Source organism: Mugil cephalus, chromosome 15, assembly GCF_022458985.1.
Source record: "Mugil cephalus isolate CIBA_MC_2020 chromosome 15, CIBA_Mcephalus_1.1, whole genome shotgun sequence".
NCBI lineage: Eukaryota > Metazoa > Chordata > Actinopteri > Mugiliformes > Mugilidae > Mugil > Mugil cephalus.
The window spans coordinates 25,171,112-25,189,502 of record NC_061784.1 but is presented as its reverse complement, the minus strand read 5'-3'; the positions used below and the strand labels follow the sequence as shown (position 1 = coordinate 25,189,502).

At 44.4% G+C, this 18,391-nt stretch overlaps 2 protein-coding genes across 2 annotated transcripts; one reads left to right on the top strand and one right to left on the bottom strand.

Annotated features, from left to right (window-relative positions):
- Window positions 1–756: 756 nt before the first annotated feature.
- Window positions 757–3,000, top strand: LOC125021499 (GTPase IMAP family member 8-like). Its single transcript, XM_047607604.1, has 2 exons — window positions 757–1,302; window positions 1,469–3,000. The coding sequence occupies exons 1-2, from the start codon at window positions 759–761 to the stop codon at window positions 2,200–2,202; spliced, it is 1,278 nt and encodes a 425-aa protein (XP_047463560.1). The 5' UTR covers window positions 757–758; the 3' UTR covers window positions 2,203–3,000.
- Window positions 3,001–5,980: 2,980 nt separating this feature from the next.
- On the bottom strand, window positions 5,981–17,648 carry ik (IK cytokine). Its single transcript, XM_047607574.1, has 19 exons — window positions 17,478–17,648; window positions 14,119–14,281; window positions 13,969–14,028; window positions 13,719–13,886; window positions 13,210–13,324; window positions 13,050–13,120; window positions 12,905–12,951; window positions 11,976–12,139; window positions 11,027–11,135; window positions 10,859–10,907; window positions 10,323–10,509; window positions 10,199–10,217; window positions 10,042–10,126; window positions 9,425–9,508; window positions 7,844–7,901; window positions 7,675–7,763; window positions 6,849–6,957; window positions 6,730–6,764; window positions 5,981–6,179 (listed from the first exon to the last, which is right to left on the bottom strand). Exons 1-19 carry the CDS (start codon window positions 17,485–17,487, stop codon window positions 6,152–6,154), a joined length of 1,650 nt encoding a protein of 549 aa, XP_047463530.1. The 5' UTR covers window positions 17,488–17,648; the 3' UTR covers window positions 5,981–6,151.
- Between the last annotated feature and the right edge of the window lie 743 nt (window positions 17,649–18,391).

The window sequence follows — 18,391 nt, the reverse complement described above, 5'->3', positions numbered from 1 at the left end:
TGACACATAAGACTCAGATGACTTACTGATCAGGAGAAATGGTAACAGCTGTTCATTCTGACTAGCCCCTCATGCCAGGAGGAATATAGAATATAGATATGAGACTTTAGAGGTTAACCACTGCTTATCACCATCTGTGACGGCCGTCAGTCTTTCCAGCTAACTTTGCAGACCCTGTTTTGACTATGGAAGGATCACAAACTAGACCAGGTCTAAGAGACATGTTCAATATGATATGATGAAGCGTTTCCCTCACAGGTAGACTCTCCACATTGTGTCACATTAGCCATACACATTTATTCTTTACTTATTCCCACTCACTGTGATGATGGTACATTTACTTTGATTTTTATGACATGTTTTTCTGTTAAAACCCGCATCTACGAGTGATCTCGTATTATTGTGTCTGGTCAGAGTTGACATATACATAAAACATTTAAAAAGATATAATTTCACATGAAATTATGCCACATTCAACTCTACATTAATGTAAGTGTTAGTGATATAAAAACAACAGCAACACAATGAAATACAGTTTTTAGAGGAGCTCCATGGTGACAAGTGCTATTTTTAGGACATGCCCATTCTGTTGGGACCAGACCCCTCATCTTGTTTTCCCTCTGTCTGTGCTGAATTTGGTACTTCTACTTAAACATGTTGAATCTGTAAATGTGGTTCATGTAGGACACAAATACTTTTCTGTACTGTTGACACACTGTTAAAGTGAAGCTTGTAATTCTGTTTTCTGTTGTTCAGACATGGCTGCTCCTCCAGATCTCATCATTGTCCTTCTGGGAAACGCAGGAGTCGGTAAAAGCGCTTCAGGAAACACAATTTTAGGACAAGACAAGTTTGAGTCAAGACTGGACTTTAAATCTGTGACAACTGAGATCAGTACTGCGACAGGACAAGTGTTTGGGAAAACGATCTCGGTGACTGATACTCCAGGAATATTAGATTCAGAGCAGGCAGTTAGGGCCTATTGTGAGGGGCTTCGGTGCAGTGAAATACCTCGCCTGTTCCTGGTGGTGGTTAAAATTGATCGATTCACCCCTGAGCAGAGTAACGCAGTGGATGCAGCGATCAGAATAATTGGAGATCAGGACCTGCAGAACAGTTACATGCTCTTCACTAGGAGCGATTTACTGAACAAGTCCCTGGAGGAGTTCATCCAGAGTAACCCAGAAGGCCCGCTTGCTCTGTCAGCTGCAAGGTTTGCAGGGACTCATGAGTTCAACAATGTTAACGGTGAACGTGAGCAGGTCAGACAGCTCCTGCTGAAGTCAAGACACCTCAGACCTGGTGAGCACTGACCTTGTTCTCAAGGTGTCATTTTGTACAGTGAACTGAACTTCATTTTCAGCACACCTGCCTGTAAAGCATCAACACTCACACTGAAAGAAACGAGTTTCCAGTATTAGCTGGGCAAGTGTGTCGAATGAAAAAGTCTGTCTCTGTTTTTTTCCAGATCGTGATTCGGTTGCAGAAAGGAGGCTCGTGCTGCTCGGTGTAGCTGGAGATGGTAAAAGTTCCACAGGAAACACCATCCTGGGATCAGACACGTTCAGCAAAGGGTGTAACTTTAATGCTGTAACAACAGAGTCGACCTCTGCATCAGCTAGAGTGGAGGGTCGTCAGATCACGGTGGTCGACACGCCAGGATTCACTGCTGCTGTTCTTTCTCCTGAAAAGCTGTATCAAGAGATAGTGAATGGGATCACGAAGGCCAGTCCAGGTCCACATGTCTTCATCATTGTGGTCAAAATAGGCAGAGGTACTGAAGCCGGTATCAAACTGTTTGAGGTGTTGCCCAAATTGTTTGGGAAGGATTCTCCACAATTCACCATGATTGTATTCACCCACGGAGATGAGCTGAGAGGTCAGTCCCTCGAGGAGTTCATTCAGACTGAGAGACGTTTGTCTGATCTGGTCAAAATGTGTAACTATCGATACTGTGTGTTTGACAACACGTCAAGAAACAAACAGCAGGTCATAAACCTGCTGGGTAAGGTAGAGGAGATGGTCACGCATAATCATGGAAAACACTGTAAAGCTGAGATGTTTTATGATGTTCAGTGTGTGACAGTGAAAATCTCTGTTAAGTGGAAGGAATTCTTGGAATGGTTCAAACAGCTGTTGGAATCGTTAGATTCAAAAACACACTGTATGAACTCCAGGGTGTATATAAGATTTGTATCATAACAGTGATGGAGAAGTTGCAGGCTCAAGACTCACACCCATCTCAAAAATGACACAAATTACATCAATGCACAATAAATGTTTGTGAATATATACAGTTGGTGATGCCAGGGTTATGGTCAGTGTCTGTCATGTCTGAAATCCAACTCTGAAATGCTTTTAAATCATTTGATTGATGAAAGAATAAAACGTGATCTAGTAAAGATACTTTCTGTGAAAGAGAGTTGATGCTCTCATATTTGTAGATGTTTTTGAATCTCATCTCATCCTCCGTACCACCGTCTAACCAGCACGTCTCTGGAGGAGGGAGCAAACTCACACAGACACAGGGAGAACATGCAAACTCCCCCCAGAAACTAGAACCCGGACCTTCTGTTCTGACTCTATTTGTAATCATTTTTTTTTTACAGTTTTGAGTGGATGAATTCATTGACCAGTTTTAATTCAGAGGATGTTGTGTTTTGTACTTGTTAGATGTGTTTGTAACTCCAGTCAATGTCCAGCTTTGTTATTGCAATGTGAAGTTATTACACAGTCATTTGATGATTTTATAGCTACTAGGTAAGATCCATAACCTCTACTGTATAACATCATGTATGAATGATGACCTATATGTAACCTTTTGTTATTTCTAATAGCTGATGATTCACTGTGACTTCAGATGTTCATCTGTCTGTACCATGTAACCACTATTAGTTATTGTTTGTCCATATTCTGAATGGTCTGTCATTGCAAAGTCATGCTTTGTTAAAAAGGATCAGACAAAATAAAACTTCTGTTCCTTGTTCAGTATTTATGTTGGAATCTGGTCAGGTGTGTTTGCATTTATGATAATGATTGGTGGAAATGGAGAAGAAGAGTTCATCACATTTATATCAGAGAGACTTTAACATTGTAGATCTGTTATTAGTTAGAAGTAGCTCACTGATGACCTAAGATCAGGCTCAGGTCTAGAGGGTCAGGTGTGTGTTTGCAGGTCTTCAGGTTGGTTCCTGGTTGCATGGATTTTTCTTCTTCACTATCTTTATAACCAGGAGCTATTTTTAATCATTACCCAGAAATGCTGGAACAATGGAAACAGAAACCACTCAACAGGTTCAACAGGTTCTGGCATCATGTTTTTATGAAACCCTGTACACCTGGTTATTAACCCTTTACAGGGCAGTCATTGGAATACTTGGAAATACTAAAGCTCAACCCTAGAGTGTTATCGTAAGAAGATTTTTCATATGTTCTAATGTTCCTGAGTTATGTGATGAATGAATGTCCCATATCTTCTTCCTAGTCCTTAAACTAATGTGAACATGCATTTAAATTAGGGATTCACGATAATGTTTTTTTTTTTTTTAATCCGATACCGATAACCGATAACTTTCTGCTTCCAAAGGCCAATACCGATAACCGATAACATACCTGAACATAAGAAAGACTAATGAACAAACAGACAGTTGTGACTCTTAAAATGAAGATATTTATTTTTTCTGATGAAAAACAATGAGCAAGCAAACAGGGGCTAAAAGATCAGGGTCAAACAAAACTATATTGATATTTTGATATGAACATCACAAAATAAAGGCCTCTAGACCTGAAATACTTTGCATCAGGTTTAAAAGTAAATAAAGTGAAAAAGTACCTCCACAAGTTCTAAAAAATAAATAATGCACTGACACAAACAAACATTTCTATGCTAGTTATCCCTCTATGCTGTTACAGCTCCATGTAAACAACAACTCTTCTATATATACCAAAGTAAGCTATGGGGTTCCTCAGGGTTCTGTGCTAGGACCAATATTATTTACATTATACATGCTTCCCTTAGGCAATATTATTAGAAAGCACGGCATAAATGTCCATTGCTACGCAGATGATACCCAGCGATATTTATCCATGAAACCAGATGAAACTAATCCGCTGATTAAACTCCAAGCGCCTTAAAGACATAAAGGCTTGGATGGTCTATAATTTTCTACTTTTAAACTCAGACAAAACCGAAGTCATTGTATTTGGCTCTAAACATGTCAGAGATTCATTATCTAATCACCTGGTTTTGTTGGATGGCGTTACCTTGGCCTCCAGTACTACTGTGAAAAACCTTGGTGTTATATTTGACCAGGATATGTCCTTTAATTCTCACATAAAGCAGGTGACCAGGACTGCTTTCTTTCACCTTCGTAATATCATCAACATTAGGAGCATCCTTTCTCAGAGTGATGCGGAAAAACTACTTCATGCATTTGTGTCTTCCAGGCTGGATTATTTCTCCATCATATCTGAAAGACCTCATAGAACCATACTGTCCCAACAGATCACTACCATCTCTAAGTGCAGGTCTGCTTGTGGTTCCTAGAGGTTCTAAAGTAGAATGGGAGGTAGAACCTTCAGCTATCAGGCTCCTCTCCTGTGGAACCAGCTCCCAGTTTGGGTTCGGGAGGCAGACACAGTCTCTACGTTTAAGGTCAGGACTAAGACTTTCCTTTTAGACAAAGCTTATAGTTAGAGCTGGACTTAACCATCCCTTAGTTATGCTGCTATAGGCCTAGGCTGCAGGGGGACGATGCACTGAGGACATGTCCTCTCCTCTTTGTCCTCTAATATCTTATCATTTTAATTTCTATCTCTTATAATTTACTAACCACTGTGTCTCCCTCTCTCCCTCCATCTTCTTGTGAGGGTCTCTGGTCTGGAGGCTGAATATCTGACCTGTGGAGTTCTAAGCTACATCTGCTGCCGTGGCCTCATCAACCAGCCCAGTCTTCATGGTCTGGAGTCTGTGTATCAGACCTGTGGAGCTCCATAAACTACATCTGTCCCAGTCTTCATGTCCTCCTCCAGGTGTCCACTCCTACCTAGATGAACTATTCACCAACCTGCCCATGATTCCTGTTATACTCACAAACTGTCACAGATCATCAGCTGATCTGGAGGTTTCAGGCTGGTTTTTGTGAAGCATCTTGAGACGATTTGTGTTGTTATTGGTGCCATATAAATAAAACTGAATTGAGCTGAATTGAATTGAATCAACAAACTGCAACGTTATCTGCAATGTACACGATGACAGATGAGGGAAGAAATAACAGGCGCACAGCTCTCACAGGGCAACTCAGGGTTAACCCTGAAGTTACCTCGATAAATCCATAATCCAGCTTCGTGATAGTCCCCTGGTTAGTAACCCTAACCCATGAAGCTGGGAGCTACGTTACCATGGTAACTGACTCTGAACAGCTGACCTGCTTCAGGTCAGGGTAACTTTCAGGATCTACCTGAATCCCATAAAAGGCTCCGCCCACCGGCCAATCAGCTGTTCAGGAAAGAATCACGTGTCCTTTCATTGAGACCTGATTGAGATCGGAGCCCAAACCACTAGAAGAGCGTTACGGCCTGAACGCATCTTCAGGAGATAATCACACAAAGAAGAGGATGTTTTAGCTCAAACACAGCTCAGAATCAGGATCATTTCATTCAGGACAACAACCTGATGTATTGATGTGATGTCACAGCTTTATTGTCGCCCAGGTAACATGATAGAAGGATGTTTTATCTTTTTACTCCAGAGGGGTCACATCTGATTCATCTCTGCAGCTCGATTCACAACAACACAAACCTGGTTCAGTCACTGAGCTGATAACCAGCAGCGTGATGCCACTGATCCAGATCATCACTGTTCTGGATCAGTTCAGCCGGATAAGTTGGAGGAATCCTGGGTAAATTGACTTCCTGATACAGGCCTCAGATCCACCGTCACCATGGAGACATCGCCCAAGAAAATAATAAAACTGGAGTCTCACAGTTTACGAGTTTAATGAGTCGAGTTTCAAACGTTCACAAATAAACTGGATCAACTGATCAGCAGGTCATTAACATCTAATTAACATAATCTAACATCTAATTAACATAATCTAACATCTAATTAACAACAAGCTCCAATAAACACAAAGAACCAACAGAGACGTCCTCAGTACTTTGGTCTCTTCATGTCCACCCTGAAAAACAAAGAACACAGTTACTTCCTGTTTACCACTGACTTCCTGTTTACCATTGACTGACTTCCTGTTTACCATTAACTTCCTGTTTATCACTGACTGACTTCCTGTTTACCACTGACTGACTTCCTGTTTACCATTAACTTCCTGTTTACCACTGACTTCCTGTTTACCACTGACTGACTTCCTGTTTACCATTGACTGACTTCCTGTTTGCCACTGACTTCCTGTTTGCCATTGACTGACTTCCTGTTTACCACTGACTTCCTGTTTACCCTTAACTTCCTGTTTACCATTGACTTCCTGTTTACCACTGACTTCCTGTTTACCACTGACTTCCTGTTTACCATTAACTTCCTGTTTACCACTGACTTCCTGTTTACCACTGACTTCCTGTTTACCATTGACTGACTTCCTGTTTACCACTGACTTCCTGTTTACCACTGACTTCCTTCCTGATCTCTGTCTAACAGCTGATTTGTTGTGACTTCACTAAACTAAAACAAGACGAGCTCTGATTGGCTGCTGAAAAGAACCAGGAAGTAGTCACCCGTCAGCCTCCATCTTCTTCCTCTTCTCAATGATCTGAAACAGACACAGACGTCAGAGGCTCCTCCCCCTCTCTTAACGAGCTCTTTAACGAACCATTAACGAGTTAACGAGTCTCACCGCGCTGATCTTCTTCCACTGTCGGTCCAGTTCTGCTTTTTCATTGGTCTCTTTGAAACGTCGCGTTTTCCTTCCCTCAGACATTTTGATGCCGTACTGGAACGCAGCCCTGGACACACACAAGGTACACAACGTTAACTACACACTGCAGACACACACAAGGTACACAACGTTCACTACACACTGCAGACACACAACGTTAACTACACACTGCAGACACACACAAGGTACACAACATTAACTACACAGTGCAGACACACACACACAAGGTACACAACGTTAACTACACACTGCAGACACACAACGTTAACTACACACTGCAGACACACAACGTTAACTACACACTGCAGACACACACAAGGTACACAACGTTAACTACACACTGCAGACACACACACACAAGGTACACAACGTTAACTACACACTGCAGACACACACACACAAGGTACACAACGTTAACTACACACTGCAGACACACACACACAAGGTACACAACATTGACTATACATTGCAGACACACTAACACACATTAACACACTCTGACACACACACTAACACACACTGACCTGTTGTGGACACACTAACACACTCTAACACACACTAACACACTAACACACACTAACACACTCTAACACACACTAACACACACTAACACACACACTAACACACTAACACACTGACTTGTCGTGGACACACTAACACACACACTAACACACTCTAACACACTGACTTGTCGTGGACACACACTAACACACACACTAACACACTAACACACTGACTTGTCGTGGACACACACTAACACACACTAACACAGTAACACACTGACTTGGGCAGGGCCTCCTTGTTGTTCATGTAGTCTGAATATTCCTCCTGGGTGTCGAAGTCCCAGCGGCCCAGAGGACCCTTCTTGTTGCCCTGGCAACACAACACAGAGGGTTAGCATCACTGGCTAGCATGAGGCTAGGGCAGCAGGGCATGCTGGGAGCTGGAGTTACCTGGTCCATCTTACTGTAGTCCACTTCCTCATCACTGTCCACAGCCAGGTCGTCCATCCTGGAGACAAGAGACAAGAGACACTCAGCCAATCACAGCTCACCTGGCTGGGTACTAGGAGGTACTAGACGGGACTAGGAGGTACTAGGAGGTACTAGAGGGTACTAGGAGGTACTAGAGGGTACTAGGAGGGTACTAGGAGGGTACTAGGAGGTACTAGAGGGTACTAGAGGGTACTAGGAGGTACTAGAGGGTACTAGGAGGGTACTAGAGGGTACTAGGGGGTACTAGGAGGTACTAGAGGGTACTAGAGGGTACTAGGAGGTATTAGAGGGTACTAGGAAGTACTAGAAGGTACTAGAGGGTACTAGGAGGTACTAGAGGGTACTAGGAGGGTACTAGGAGGTACTAGAGGGTACTAGGAGGGTACTAGAGGGTACTAGGAGGGTACTAGGAGGGTACTAGAGGGTACTAGAGGGTACTAGGAGGTACTAGAGGGTACTAGGAGGTACTAGAGGGTACTAGAGGATACTAGGAGGTACTAGAGGGTACTAAGAGGGTACTAGGAGGTAATAGGAGGGTACTAGAGGATACTAGGAGGTACTAGAGGGTACTAAGAGGGTACTAGGAGGTACTAGAGGATACTAGAGGGTACTAGAGGGTATTAGGAGGGTACTAGGAGAGTACTAGGAGGTACTAGAGGGTATTAGGAGGGTACTAGGAGAGTACTAGGAGATACTAGGAGGTACTATAGGGTACTAGAGGGTACTAGAGGGTACTAGGAGGGTACTAGAGGGTACTAGGAGGGTACAAGGAGGTACTAGAGGGTACTAGGAGGGTACTAGAGGGTACTAGGAGGTACTAGGGGGTACTAGGAGGTACTAGGAGGTACTAGGGGGTACTAGGAGGTACTAGAGGGTACTACGAGGTACTAGGAGGGTACTAGGAGGGTACTAGAGGGTACTAGGAGGGTACTAGAGGGTACTAGGGGGTACTAGGAGGTACTAGGAGGTACTAGAGGGTACTAGGAGGTACTAGAGGGTACTAGGAGGTATTAGAGGGTACTAGGAAGTACTAGAAGGTACTAGAGGGTACTAGGAGGTACTAGAGGGTACTAGGAGGTACTAGAGGGTACTAGGAGGTACTAGAGGGTACTAGGAGGGTACTAGAGGGTACTAGGAGGGTACTAGAGGGTACTAGAGGGTACTAGAGGGTACTAGGAGGTACTAGGAGGTACTAGAGGGTACTAGGAGGTACTAGAGGGTACTACGAGGTACTAGGAGGTACTAGGAGGGTACTAGAGGATACTAGGAGGTACTAGAGGATACTAGAGGGTACTAGGAGGTACTAGAAGGTACTAGGAGGGTACTAGGAGGTACTAGAGGGTACTAGGAGGTACTAGAAGGTACTAGGAGGGTACTAGGAGGTACTAGAGGGTACAAGGAGGTACTAGAAGGTACTAGAGGGTACTAGGAGGTACTAGAGGGTACTAAGAGGTACTAGGAGGTACTAGAGGGTACTAGGAGGTACTGGGAGGTGTGCAGACGTTGTGTAGTGTGTGTAGCAGTAGTTGTGTATCTTACGTAGCAGGGTAACACTCAGCGTAGGAGTTGGATCCTCCAAAGAAATCACCCAGTTGTTCTTTAGAATCTCTCCTCTGAGAACCAGTTCACTCTGGTTAAGGTCTACTACAGTACTACTACTGGTACTACTACAGTACTACTACTGGTACTACTACAGTACTACTACTGGTACTACATGTCTACTACAGTACTACTACTGGTACTACTACAGTACTACAAGAGTACTACTACTGGTACTACTACAGTACTACTACTGGTACTACTACAGTACTACTACTGGTACTACTACTGGTACTACTACTGGTACTACTACAGTACTACTACTGGTACTACTACAGTACTACTACTGGTACTACTACAGTACTACAGGTCTACTACAGTACTACTACTGGTACTACTACTGGTACTACTACAGTACTACTACAGTACTACTACTGGTACTACTACTGGTACTACTACAGTACTACTACTGGTACTACTACAGGTACTACTACAGGTACTACAAGAGTACTACCATACTACTATAGTACTCGAGTACTACTGCTACTTCTAGTGGTACAATGTAGGGGGTGTAGCCCCTCCCCCTGGTGGAGGCGTCCAATAGAAATGAAGGATATGGCTCCTGGCTCTGCCATTGGCTGCCGGCTGCTCCTGCAAACTTCTCATTGATCATCTTGATGTGTTCTCTGAGGGAGGCGGGGCCTGGAGAACAACGCTGGTCACTGATTGGTCCGTTAATAATAACAATAATAATGATAATGTAAAGATATTTACCTGCATCCACCTCCATCACCTGCACAAGGACAAACACACAGTTAGACACAAACACAAACACAACACAACACAACCACCTGCACCCCCCACCCCCCTCCCCCTCCTACCTCCCCCCTCCTCCCACCTCTTCCGTCCGTGGTTTCTCAAAGTAGTTGTGTCTCCTCTTGGTGTCGTCCTCTCTGTCTCTCTCTCTGTCTCTGTCTCTGTCCTTGTCCCTGTCTCTCTCTCTGTCCCGGTGTCTGTCCTTGTCTTTGGGAGGTTTGGAGGACGAGGCCGTGGACGGGATGTAGTCCCCGATGTCCTCAAAGATACTGAAAGACAGACAGAGTGAGAGGGAGGACGAGGAGGAGGAGGTGGAGGAGGAGGAGATGGAAGATGAGGAGGAGGAAGAGGAGGAGGAAGAGGAGGAGGTGGAGGAGGAGATGGAGGAGGAGATGGAGGAGGTAGAAGAGGAGGTAGAGGAGGTAGAAGAGGAGGTGGTGGAGGTAGAAGAGGAGGTGGAGGGGGAGGAAGTGGAGGTGGAGGAGGAGGTAGAAGAGGAGGAGGAGGAGGAGGTAGAAGATGAGGAGGAGGTAGAAGAGGAGGAGGAGGAGGTGGAGGTGGAGGAGGAGGAGGAAGAGAAGGAGGAGGAGGAGGAGGAGGAGGAGGAGGAGCACTGACCTGAGATCAGCATCAGGAGCATCAGGAGGTCTCTTCTCGTCCACTTTACCTGAAACATCAGAACAACTTGTCTCAGACATGAAGTGGGACGGGACCAGGACCAGGACCAGGACAGGGACAGGAGGGACTGGGACCAGGCCCAGGACCAGGACCTGTCCACCTACTCACCCTTGTCCTTCTTCTTGATCTTCTTGTGCCGTGTCCCCTGTCTCAGGTAGGACAGGATCTGGGTCAGTTTAGAGATCACGATGTCATTGGTGGTCAGAGTCGTCTGGGCCTGAGGGACAGAGAGGGACAGAGGGACAGGGACAGAGGGACAGACAGGGACAAGGAGGGACAGACAGGGACAGAGAGGGAAAGAGACAGAGAGGGACAGGATGGAGCAGGGAACAGAGAAAAAGGGACAGAGGGACAGAGGAAGGACAGACAGGACAGGAGCAAGAGGAAGGACAGAGGAGGGACAGAGACGAATAAGGACAGAGGGACAGGGACAAAGAGGGGCAGGGAGAGAAGGACAGAGACAGACAGGGACAGAGAGGGACAGGGACAGAGAGGGACAGAGAGGGACAGGGACAGAGACAGAGAGGAACAGAGGGACAGGGACAGAGAGGGACAGAGGGACAGAGACAGAGAGGAAAAGAGAGGGACAGGGACAGAGAGGGAGAGGGACAGAGAGGGAGAGGGACAGAGAGGGACAGAGAGGGACAGAGACAGAGGGACATGGACAGAGACAGAGACAGAGAGGGACAGAGGGACAGGGACAGAAACAGACAGAGGGACAGACAGTGACAATATAAATAAGAAACAAATGAACCAGTATAAAAATAATAAAAATAATGATAATAATAATAATAATAATAATAATAATGAACCAGTGTCGTGTGTCTCATCAGAGACGCTACATCTCTGGTCCTTTAACAAAATGCTACGCTACGCTATGCTATGCTATGCTATGCTATGCTATGGTGTTTCCTCTTTGTTGCATCTTTAGAGCTGAAGTCCAGACAAACTTTAGACACGTCCAGCAGTCGAGCTAAGGATGCTAAGCTAACTAAAAACTCACTGGCACCACATCGGGGGGGACGTAGTGGGGGACGTAGTGGGGGACATGTCCTACCTCCATGCTGGGACAGTCGGCCTTGCTGCGGATCAGAGTTGTGGGGATGTCGGTGTCGGTGAACTCGTCGTCCAGGTCGACCACGTAGGCCATCCTCCCCGGGAGGAAGAGCTCGTTCCTCTCCACCTGACAAGACCTGAACACCACACGGTAGATGTTCCTCCCTGGGGGCGGGGCCAGAGACAACACGCTAACGTTAGCATGATCAATCCAACACGCCAACACTAACGTTAGCATGATCATTCCAACAAGCTATGGTTAGCATGATCATTCCAACACGCTAACACTAACGTTAGCATGATCATTCCAACACGCTAACACTAACGTTAGCATGATCATTCCAACACGCTAACACTAACGTTAGCATGAGCATTCCAACACGCCAAGACTAACCATTCTAAGACGCTACTGTTAGCATGATCATTCCAACAAGCTATGGTTAGCATGATCATTCTAATACGCTATGGTTAGCATGATCATTCCAACAAGCTATGGTTAGCATGATCATTCCAACACGCTAACACTAATGTTAGCATGAACATTCCAACACGCTAACACTAACGTTAGCATGAGCATTCCAACACGCCAAGACTAACCATTCTAAGACGCTACTGTTAGCATGATCATTCCAACAAGCTAACACTAACGTTAGCATGAACATTCCAACACGTTATGGTTAGCATGATCATTCCAACAAGCTATGGTTAGCATGATCATTCCAACACGCTAACACTAATGTTAGCATGATCATTCCAACAAGCTAACACTAACGTTAGCATGAACATTCCAACACGTTATGGTTAGCATGATCATTCCAACACGCTAACACTAACGTTAGCATGATCATTCCAATAAGCTATGGTTAGCATGATCATTCTAATATGCTAATACTAATGTTAGCGTTGGACATGTCAGATGCAGAAACTCACCAAGACGAGTCTTAAACTCGATCTTCTCCTCAGGTTCCACGTCCTTCCTGGAGGAGGACAGAAGACAGGTCAGAGGACAGAAGACAGAAGACAGGTCAGAGGACAGAAGACAGAGGTCAAAGTTTAGAGGACAGTTTGTTCTTACTTTGCTTCTTTCTGGACTTTCTCCATCATGTCTTCTTCTTCTTTCTCTTTACTGGTGATTTCAGCTCTGACCTGTCACACACAAAGGTCAGAGGTCAGTAGGTCAGTAGGTGACTAAGGCAGTAGGTCAGAGGTCATGGTCTCCTCCTCCTTCTTCTCACCTTCTGTAACAGAGCGAAGTCGAGTCCTTTCACCAAGTGAGTGTGCTCCATGTCACCTCCCAGAAACTTGGACTCCTGGATCAGCTGACGACGCTTCTCAGCAGCAGACTTATCTCTACAGAGACAGGCTAGTTAGCATGAGCTAACTCTACAGAGACAGGCTAGTTAGCATGAGCTAACTCTACAGAGACACGCTGGTTAGCATCAGCTAACTCTACAGAGACAGGCTAGTTAGCATGAGCTACCTCTACAGAGACACGCTAGTTAGCATCAACTATCTCTACAGAGACACGCTAGTTAGCATCAACTATCTCTACAGAGACACGCTAGTTAGCATGAGCTAACTCCATAGAGACACGCTAGTTAGCATGAGCTACCTCTACAGAGACACGTTAGTTAGCATGATCTATCTCTACAGAGACAGGCTAGTTAGCATGAGCTACCTCTACAGAGACAAGCTAGTTAGCATCAGCTGTCTCTACAGAGACAGGCTAGTTAGCATTACTCACGCCTCAGCCGTGGGCCCTACAGCTCTGTAGTTAGCTGTAGTGCTAATTAGCTCCGTCTCTTCGTAGTCCTTGTTGACGCCGTCTCGTCTCTCTCTCGCTCGGTCACGGTACTTCTCAGCCAGTTCTCTCTCTCTCTCCATCTCCTGCTGACGTAGCTTAGCATAGTAGCTACAACGACACAATAGATCAGATTAAGGCCATGTAACTACTAGCAGCAGCTAACAGCAGCTAACGGTGGCTAACGACTCACCTCTTCTTCTTCCTCCTCCTCGCAGCAGGATCCTCATCCTCATTGTAGTCCCTCGGCATTCTGGGAAAGAACCGTCCACGGCATGTGGGTAAAGTCAGTTTGATTGTTGAGTTAATAAATAAATAAATAAATAATGAAGAAGAGTCTCACTCATGGTGTCTGGACTTGGAGGGCGGAGCCGAGGAGGGCGCCGCCCTGGGCGTCATCAGTAACTTCCTGAAGTCATCGTTGGTGAGTTTGGACTGAGCGGCGGCGGCTCGGGGGTCGTCCACCTCGTGGCCCTCGGGGGCCAGAGGGTTGGAGTAGCTCTCAGCTGGAATCAAGAACACGTTCATTCATTTATCAAACACACAATCCGCCTCCGACTCCTGGTTGAATGAATCAAACTTTATTGATCAGGCACAAATAACAATGTTATAGGACGTCTAGGTTTTATTAGGACACAGACGACTCGCTCCATTCATCCATCCTCCACCCATCCTCCATCCTCCATCATCCGTCCATCCATCCATCATCATCCATCCATCCATCCATCCATCATCCATCATCCACCCATCACCCATCCATCCATCCATCATCCATCCTCCATCATCAATCCATCCACCCATCACCCATCATCCATCATCCATCCATCCATCCATCCATCATCCATCCATCCTCCATCATCCATCCATCCATCCATCCATCCATCATCCATCCATCCATCCATGCATCCATCCATCCATCCTAACTGATCAGGTATGTAAGCTACTGCAGTTCCATAAATTACCTCTGGTTTGTCTAGAGAGGGACAGGGACACATTAATGTGAACACATGTTTGGACAAAAACAAGACACAAAAGTTGTTGAGTTGTGTTAAATGAACTCGTTCAGTGCAGATATATTCTCTTCTTCCTGGAGTCTGATCATCAACAATGAAACGAACCAAAAGAGATTAAACCAGAGGAGATTTAATCTGATTAATCTGATTAAAGGTTTGAATCCTTTCACAGCACTAATATGTTTACACATTATAAATATTAATATTATGTTATATATTATATATTATATATTTCTATCACTACGTTCATTCAACAGTTGTACAAACTATGTTCTAACTGTAACTATTTTCTTTATGAGAACTGAATGTGAACACTGTGGTTTCTGCTGCCAGAGAAATCCTCCATATATTTCTGTTAAAAGCAGTTCAAGCCTTTTATTATAGTAGAAAAAAAACATGTACAAATGATCATTTTCCCTCATGAACTTAATGGTGATTCAGAAACAGTTTTAAACCAATTTACAGGTTTTACTGTCGTGGTTTTACATTGTGTGTGTGACACACACACACACACACACACACACACACACACACACACACACACACACACACACACTCAAATGTTTTACAACACCCTAATTTGTCCAGTTATTTACTGCAGTTCAAGTCGTGTAAGCTCAGTGTAGCTAATAGCTTGAAATGGTACAAAGATAAGTACTGATCAGCCAGAGGTTAAAAAAAAAAAGGTTTGGTTTCGCAAAACTGATAAAATGAAAAATGTACATTTCAGAATCATACAAAAAGGCCTTTTTCAGGGAACATGAAGTGTGTTCACAGTTTAAAGCTGTTCTGCAGCAGTGAAGGTTCCATAAAGGCCGTGATGGAAAACACTGTGGTACCAGACTCCATGAGCATCAGGGGAACAGGACAGAGCATCATAAGACTTAAACATGTAGGTCTTTCCTACAGGGAAACTGCAAAGAAAGTCAAGGTGTCAGTGAGAACAGGTTTCTTCAGAAACTGGAGGAAACTCTGACAGGAAGCGTCTGACAGAACCAAAGACACAACTGGATCAGAGGACGAGTTTCTGAGAGTTAACAGCTTGAATGATGACGGCAACAGGACGACAGCTTCAAGCTCAGCTTAGCAGTCGTAGTAAACAAGGAGACTTGGAGCTGCAGGTCTGACAGGACGAGTTGCAGCAGAAAGTCACTGCTAAGACGTCAGAGTAAGACACAGAGACTCTCCTGGGCCATGAAACACTGGACTCCTGAAGACTGGAAGAGGTTTTATGGACTGATGCATCAAGATTTCAAGTCTTCGGTTCATCACTCAGGATGTTTGTACGGCGTCGAGTAGACGAGAGGACGGTTCCACAGTGTGTGACATCACTGTCAAACATGGAGGAAGACGTGTGATGGTCTGGATCCAGGGTCGGTGACTTGTACAGAGTGACCCTGAACCAGAACCAGAACAGAACCACAGCATCTGCAGCCGTGCAGAACCCTCTGGTCTACGCCTGGATGGTCAGAGGTTCCTCCTACAGCAAGATAATGACCCAGAACACAAGTCCAAGCTACGCTAACGCTAACGCTACCTCAGGAACAAAGCTGGAGAACATGGAGCCACAGTCTCCAGACTCAAACCATCCAGCTGGTTTATGATGAACTGGACAGAAGAGTGAGAACATGCAGCCGCCCAGAACCACACATTTATAGGAACTTCTCACACAGACTCAGGAAGAACTTTCTGAACAATATGTGATTCTATTGTAGAAAGAACGGAAACAAGTGTGTTCAGCTGTTAAATCTGCCAAAGCTGCTGCTCTGATGAGTCAAAGGTTAGAAAACATTATGGTCCATGATTTCTTTTTCAACTCAAAGTGTTTATTCGTTCTATGCTTTTATTTCAGAGTGGAATGACACAATAAACTGAATCATGTTCAGTGTGACCGGTAGTGCATGTTTATACTGGGATGAATCTAATTTAATATAATCTAATATCTAATGATGTTGATCCTTTAAAACAATGAGGAAAAAAACATCGCGTGTATCAGCTCATTGATGAGAAACGGAGGAAGAAAGTTTTATTAACATGTCATTTAGGTGAAACCTTCTTTTTTATGACATGTCACAGAATTCACATACTTTAGTTTAATGAGTAAAAATGTGTTTTATCATGAGTCTCTTTATTGAATGTTGAGCCAGGACCTCCTCTATGTACCACATTATCTACATAAATGAGTCTGTTTGCTTTATTCTGTGATATATTGTTCTAATTAAGTAACTTTCTATTATTAGTTTACATGTTTTCATATTTTAATCCGGTTTATTACCCGCTCATTAATTATTAGAATCAACATTTAAATTACTTAAACTGTGACTCGAGGTCAACAATGTTCACAACTGTGGAGGTTTAATATCATGTTTTATTCTTTATTTATGTTAAATCAACGTTCAGCTAGCCGAGCTAAGCTAAGCTAAGCTAAGCTAAGCTAAGCTAAGCTAAGCTTAACGGGCAGATAAAACCCGCTGACGCTTCTATCCTCCGCTAAAATGAACATAATATAATTAATATGAGAGTTCATCCGGGATTAACGGAGTTAAAGATGTGAAGATCTATAAACTTATAGATCGACGATGCTAAAGTGGTGCTACCTGTGATGCTAACCGTGATGCTAAATGTAGTGCTAACAGCGCTGCTATCAGTGATGCTAACATGCTAATGAACCTCGAGCTAACAGACTTACTTTCCGGCATCTCTCGCTCCTCCGCTGTGAGAAGACGCGACTTGAATCATAAAACCAGAAGAAACAACGGTCCGTGTTTAACCTGCGGCCGGTTAGAAGCAGGTTAGCATTAGCCTCCTCTTCTTCTTCTACTTCCTCTGCCACCTCCTCCTCTTCTTCTTCGTCTACGCTCACAGCCCAGACGGACATAGCGCCCCACAGGAGGAGTCGGGTACTGCAGCTCCAGGCTGGAGCTGAACCTCGTGACTTCGTTAGACCATTAACAGGGACGGGGACAGGGGACAGGGACAGGGGACAGGGGACAGGGGACAGGACAGAAAGGAAAGGACAGGGAAGGACAGGACAGAGACAGACAAGGACAGGACAGTCCAGGTTTTAACTTTTAGCATTTAGATATAACAACTGTTTTATCCAATTTGATTTGATTTCTCAGTTATACATTGATACCTATATTTTCTTTGTGTCTTGTTGCAGTGTGGAATGTAGTACTATCTGTAGTACTATCTGTAGTACTACCTACATTTCACTGAGCACTGAGCTGTGTACAACTTCTTATACATTAATTCAATGAACTCTGTGTCAGATGATGGAATTCTGGTGTTTTAAGGCCGTTTTGATCCTGACTGCTTTTATTTCCAGCCTCCTGCTGCTGAGGACTGATCCGGGGAGACGCTGCCCTCTAGCGGCCGGTGGAGCCGCTGCAGCCGCTGCAGGACCTCCAGGACCAGCTGGAGAAGTCCCGTTACACAAACTGAACTCATTCGTGTTTCTGCTTTTGTCCTGTGATTTTAACCCTTTAAATGCTGGTTTGATTACAACTACTCACTTCCTGTAACGGTTATTACTCCAAGTCCTTCATGTTAATGGACATTATTTAGTTTATTCTTCCATATCCACCACTTTTTCTTACACTA

What these genes read in the sequence shown, in the direction of transcription:
- ik (XM_047607574.1), bottom strand. An exon ending in GTAGGGCCCACGGCTGAGGC is followed by an intron (nt 13,325 to 13,718) that starts GTGAGTAATGCT and finishes CTGTCTCTGTAG; the next exon opens with AGATAAGTCTGCTGCTGAGA. An exon ending in ACTTCGCTCTGTTACAGAAG is followed by an intron (nt 13,121 to 13,209) that starts GTGAGAAGAAGG and finishes TGTGTGTGACAG; the next exon opens with GTCAGAGCTGAAATCACCAG.
- LOC125021499 (XM_047607604.1), top strand. Translation starts at nt 759, where the DNA reads ATGGCTGCTCCTCCAGATCTCATCATTGTCCTTCTGGGAAACGCAGGA. An exon ending in GTCAAGACACCTCAGACCTG is followed by an intron (nt 1,303 to 1,468) that starts GTGAGCACTGAC and finishes GTTTTTTTCCAG; the next exon opens with ATCGTGATTCGGTTGCAGAA.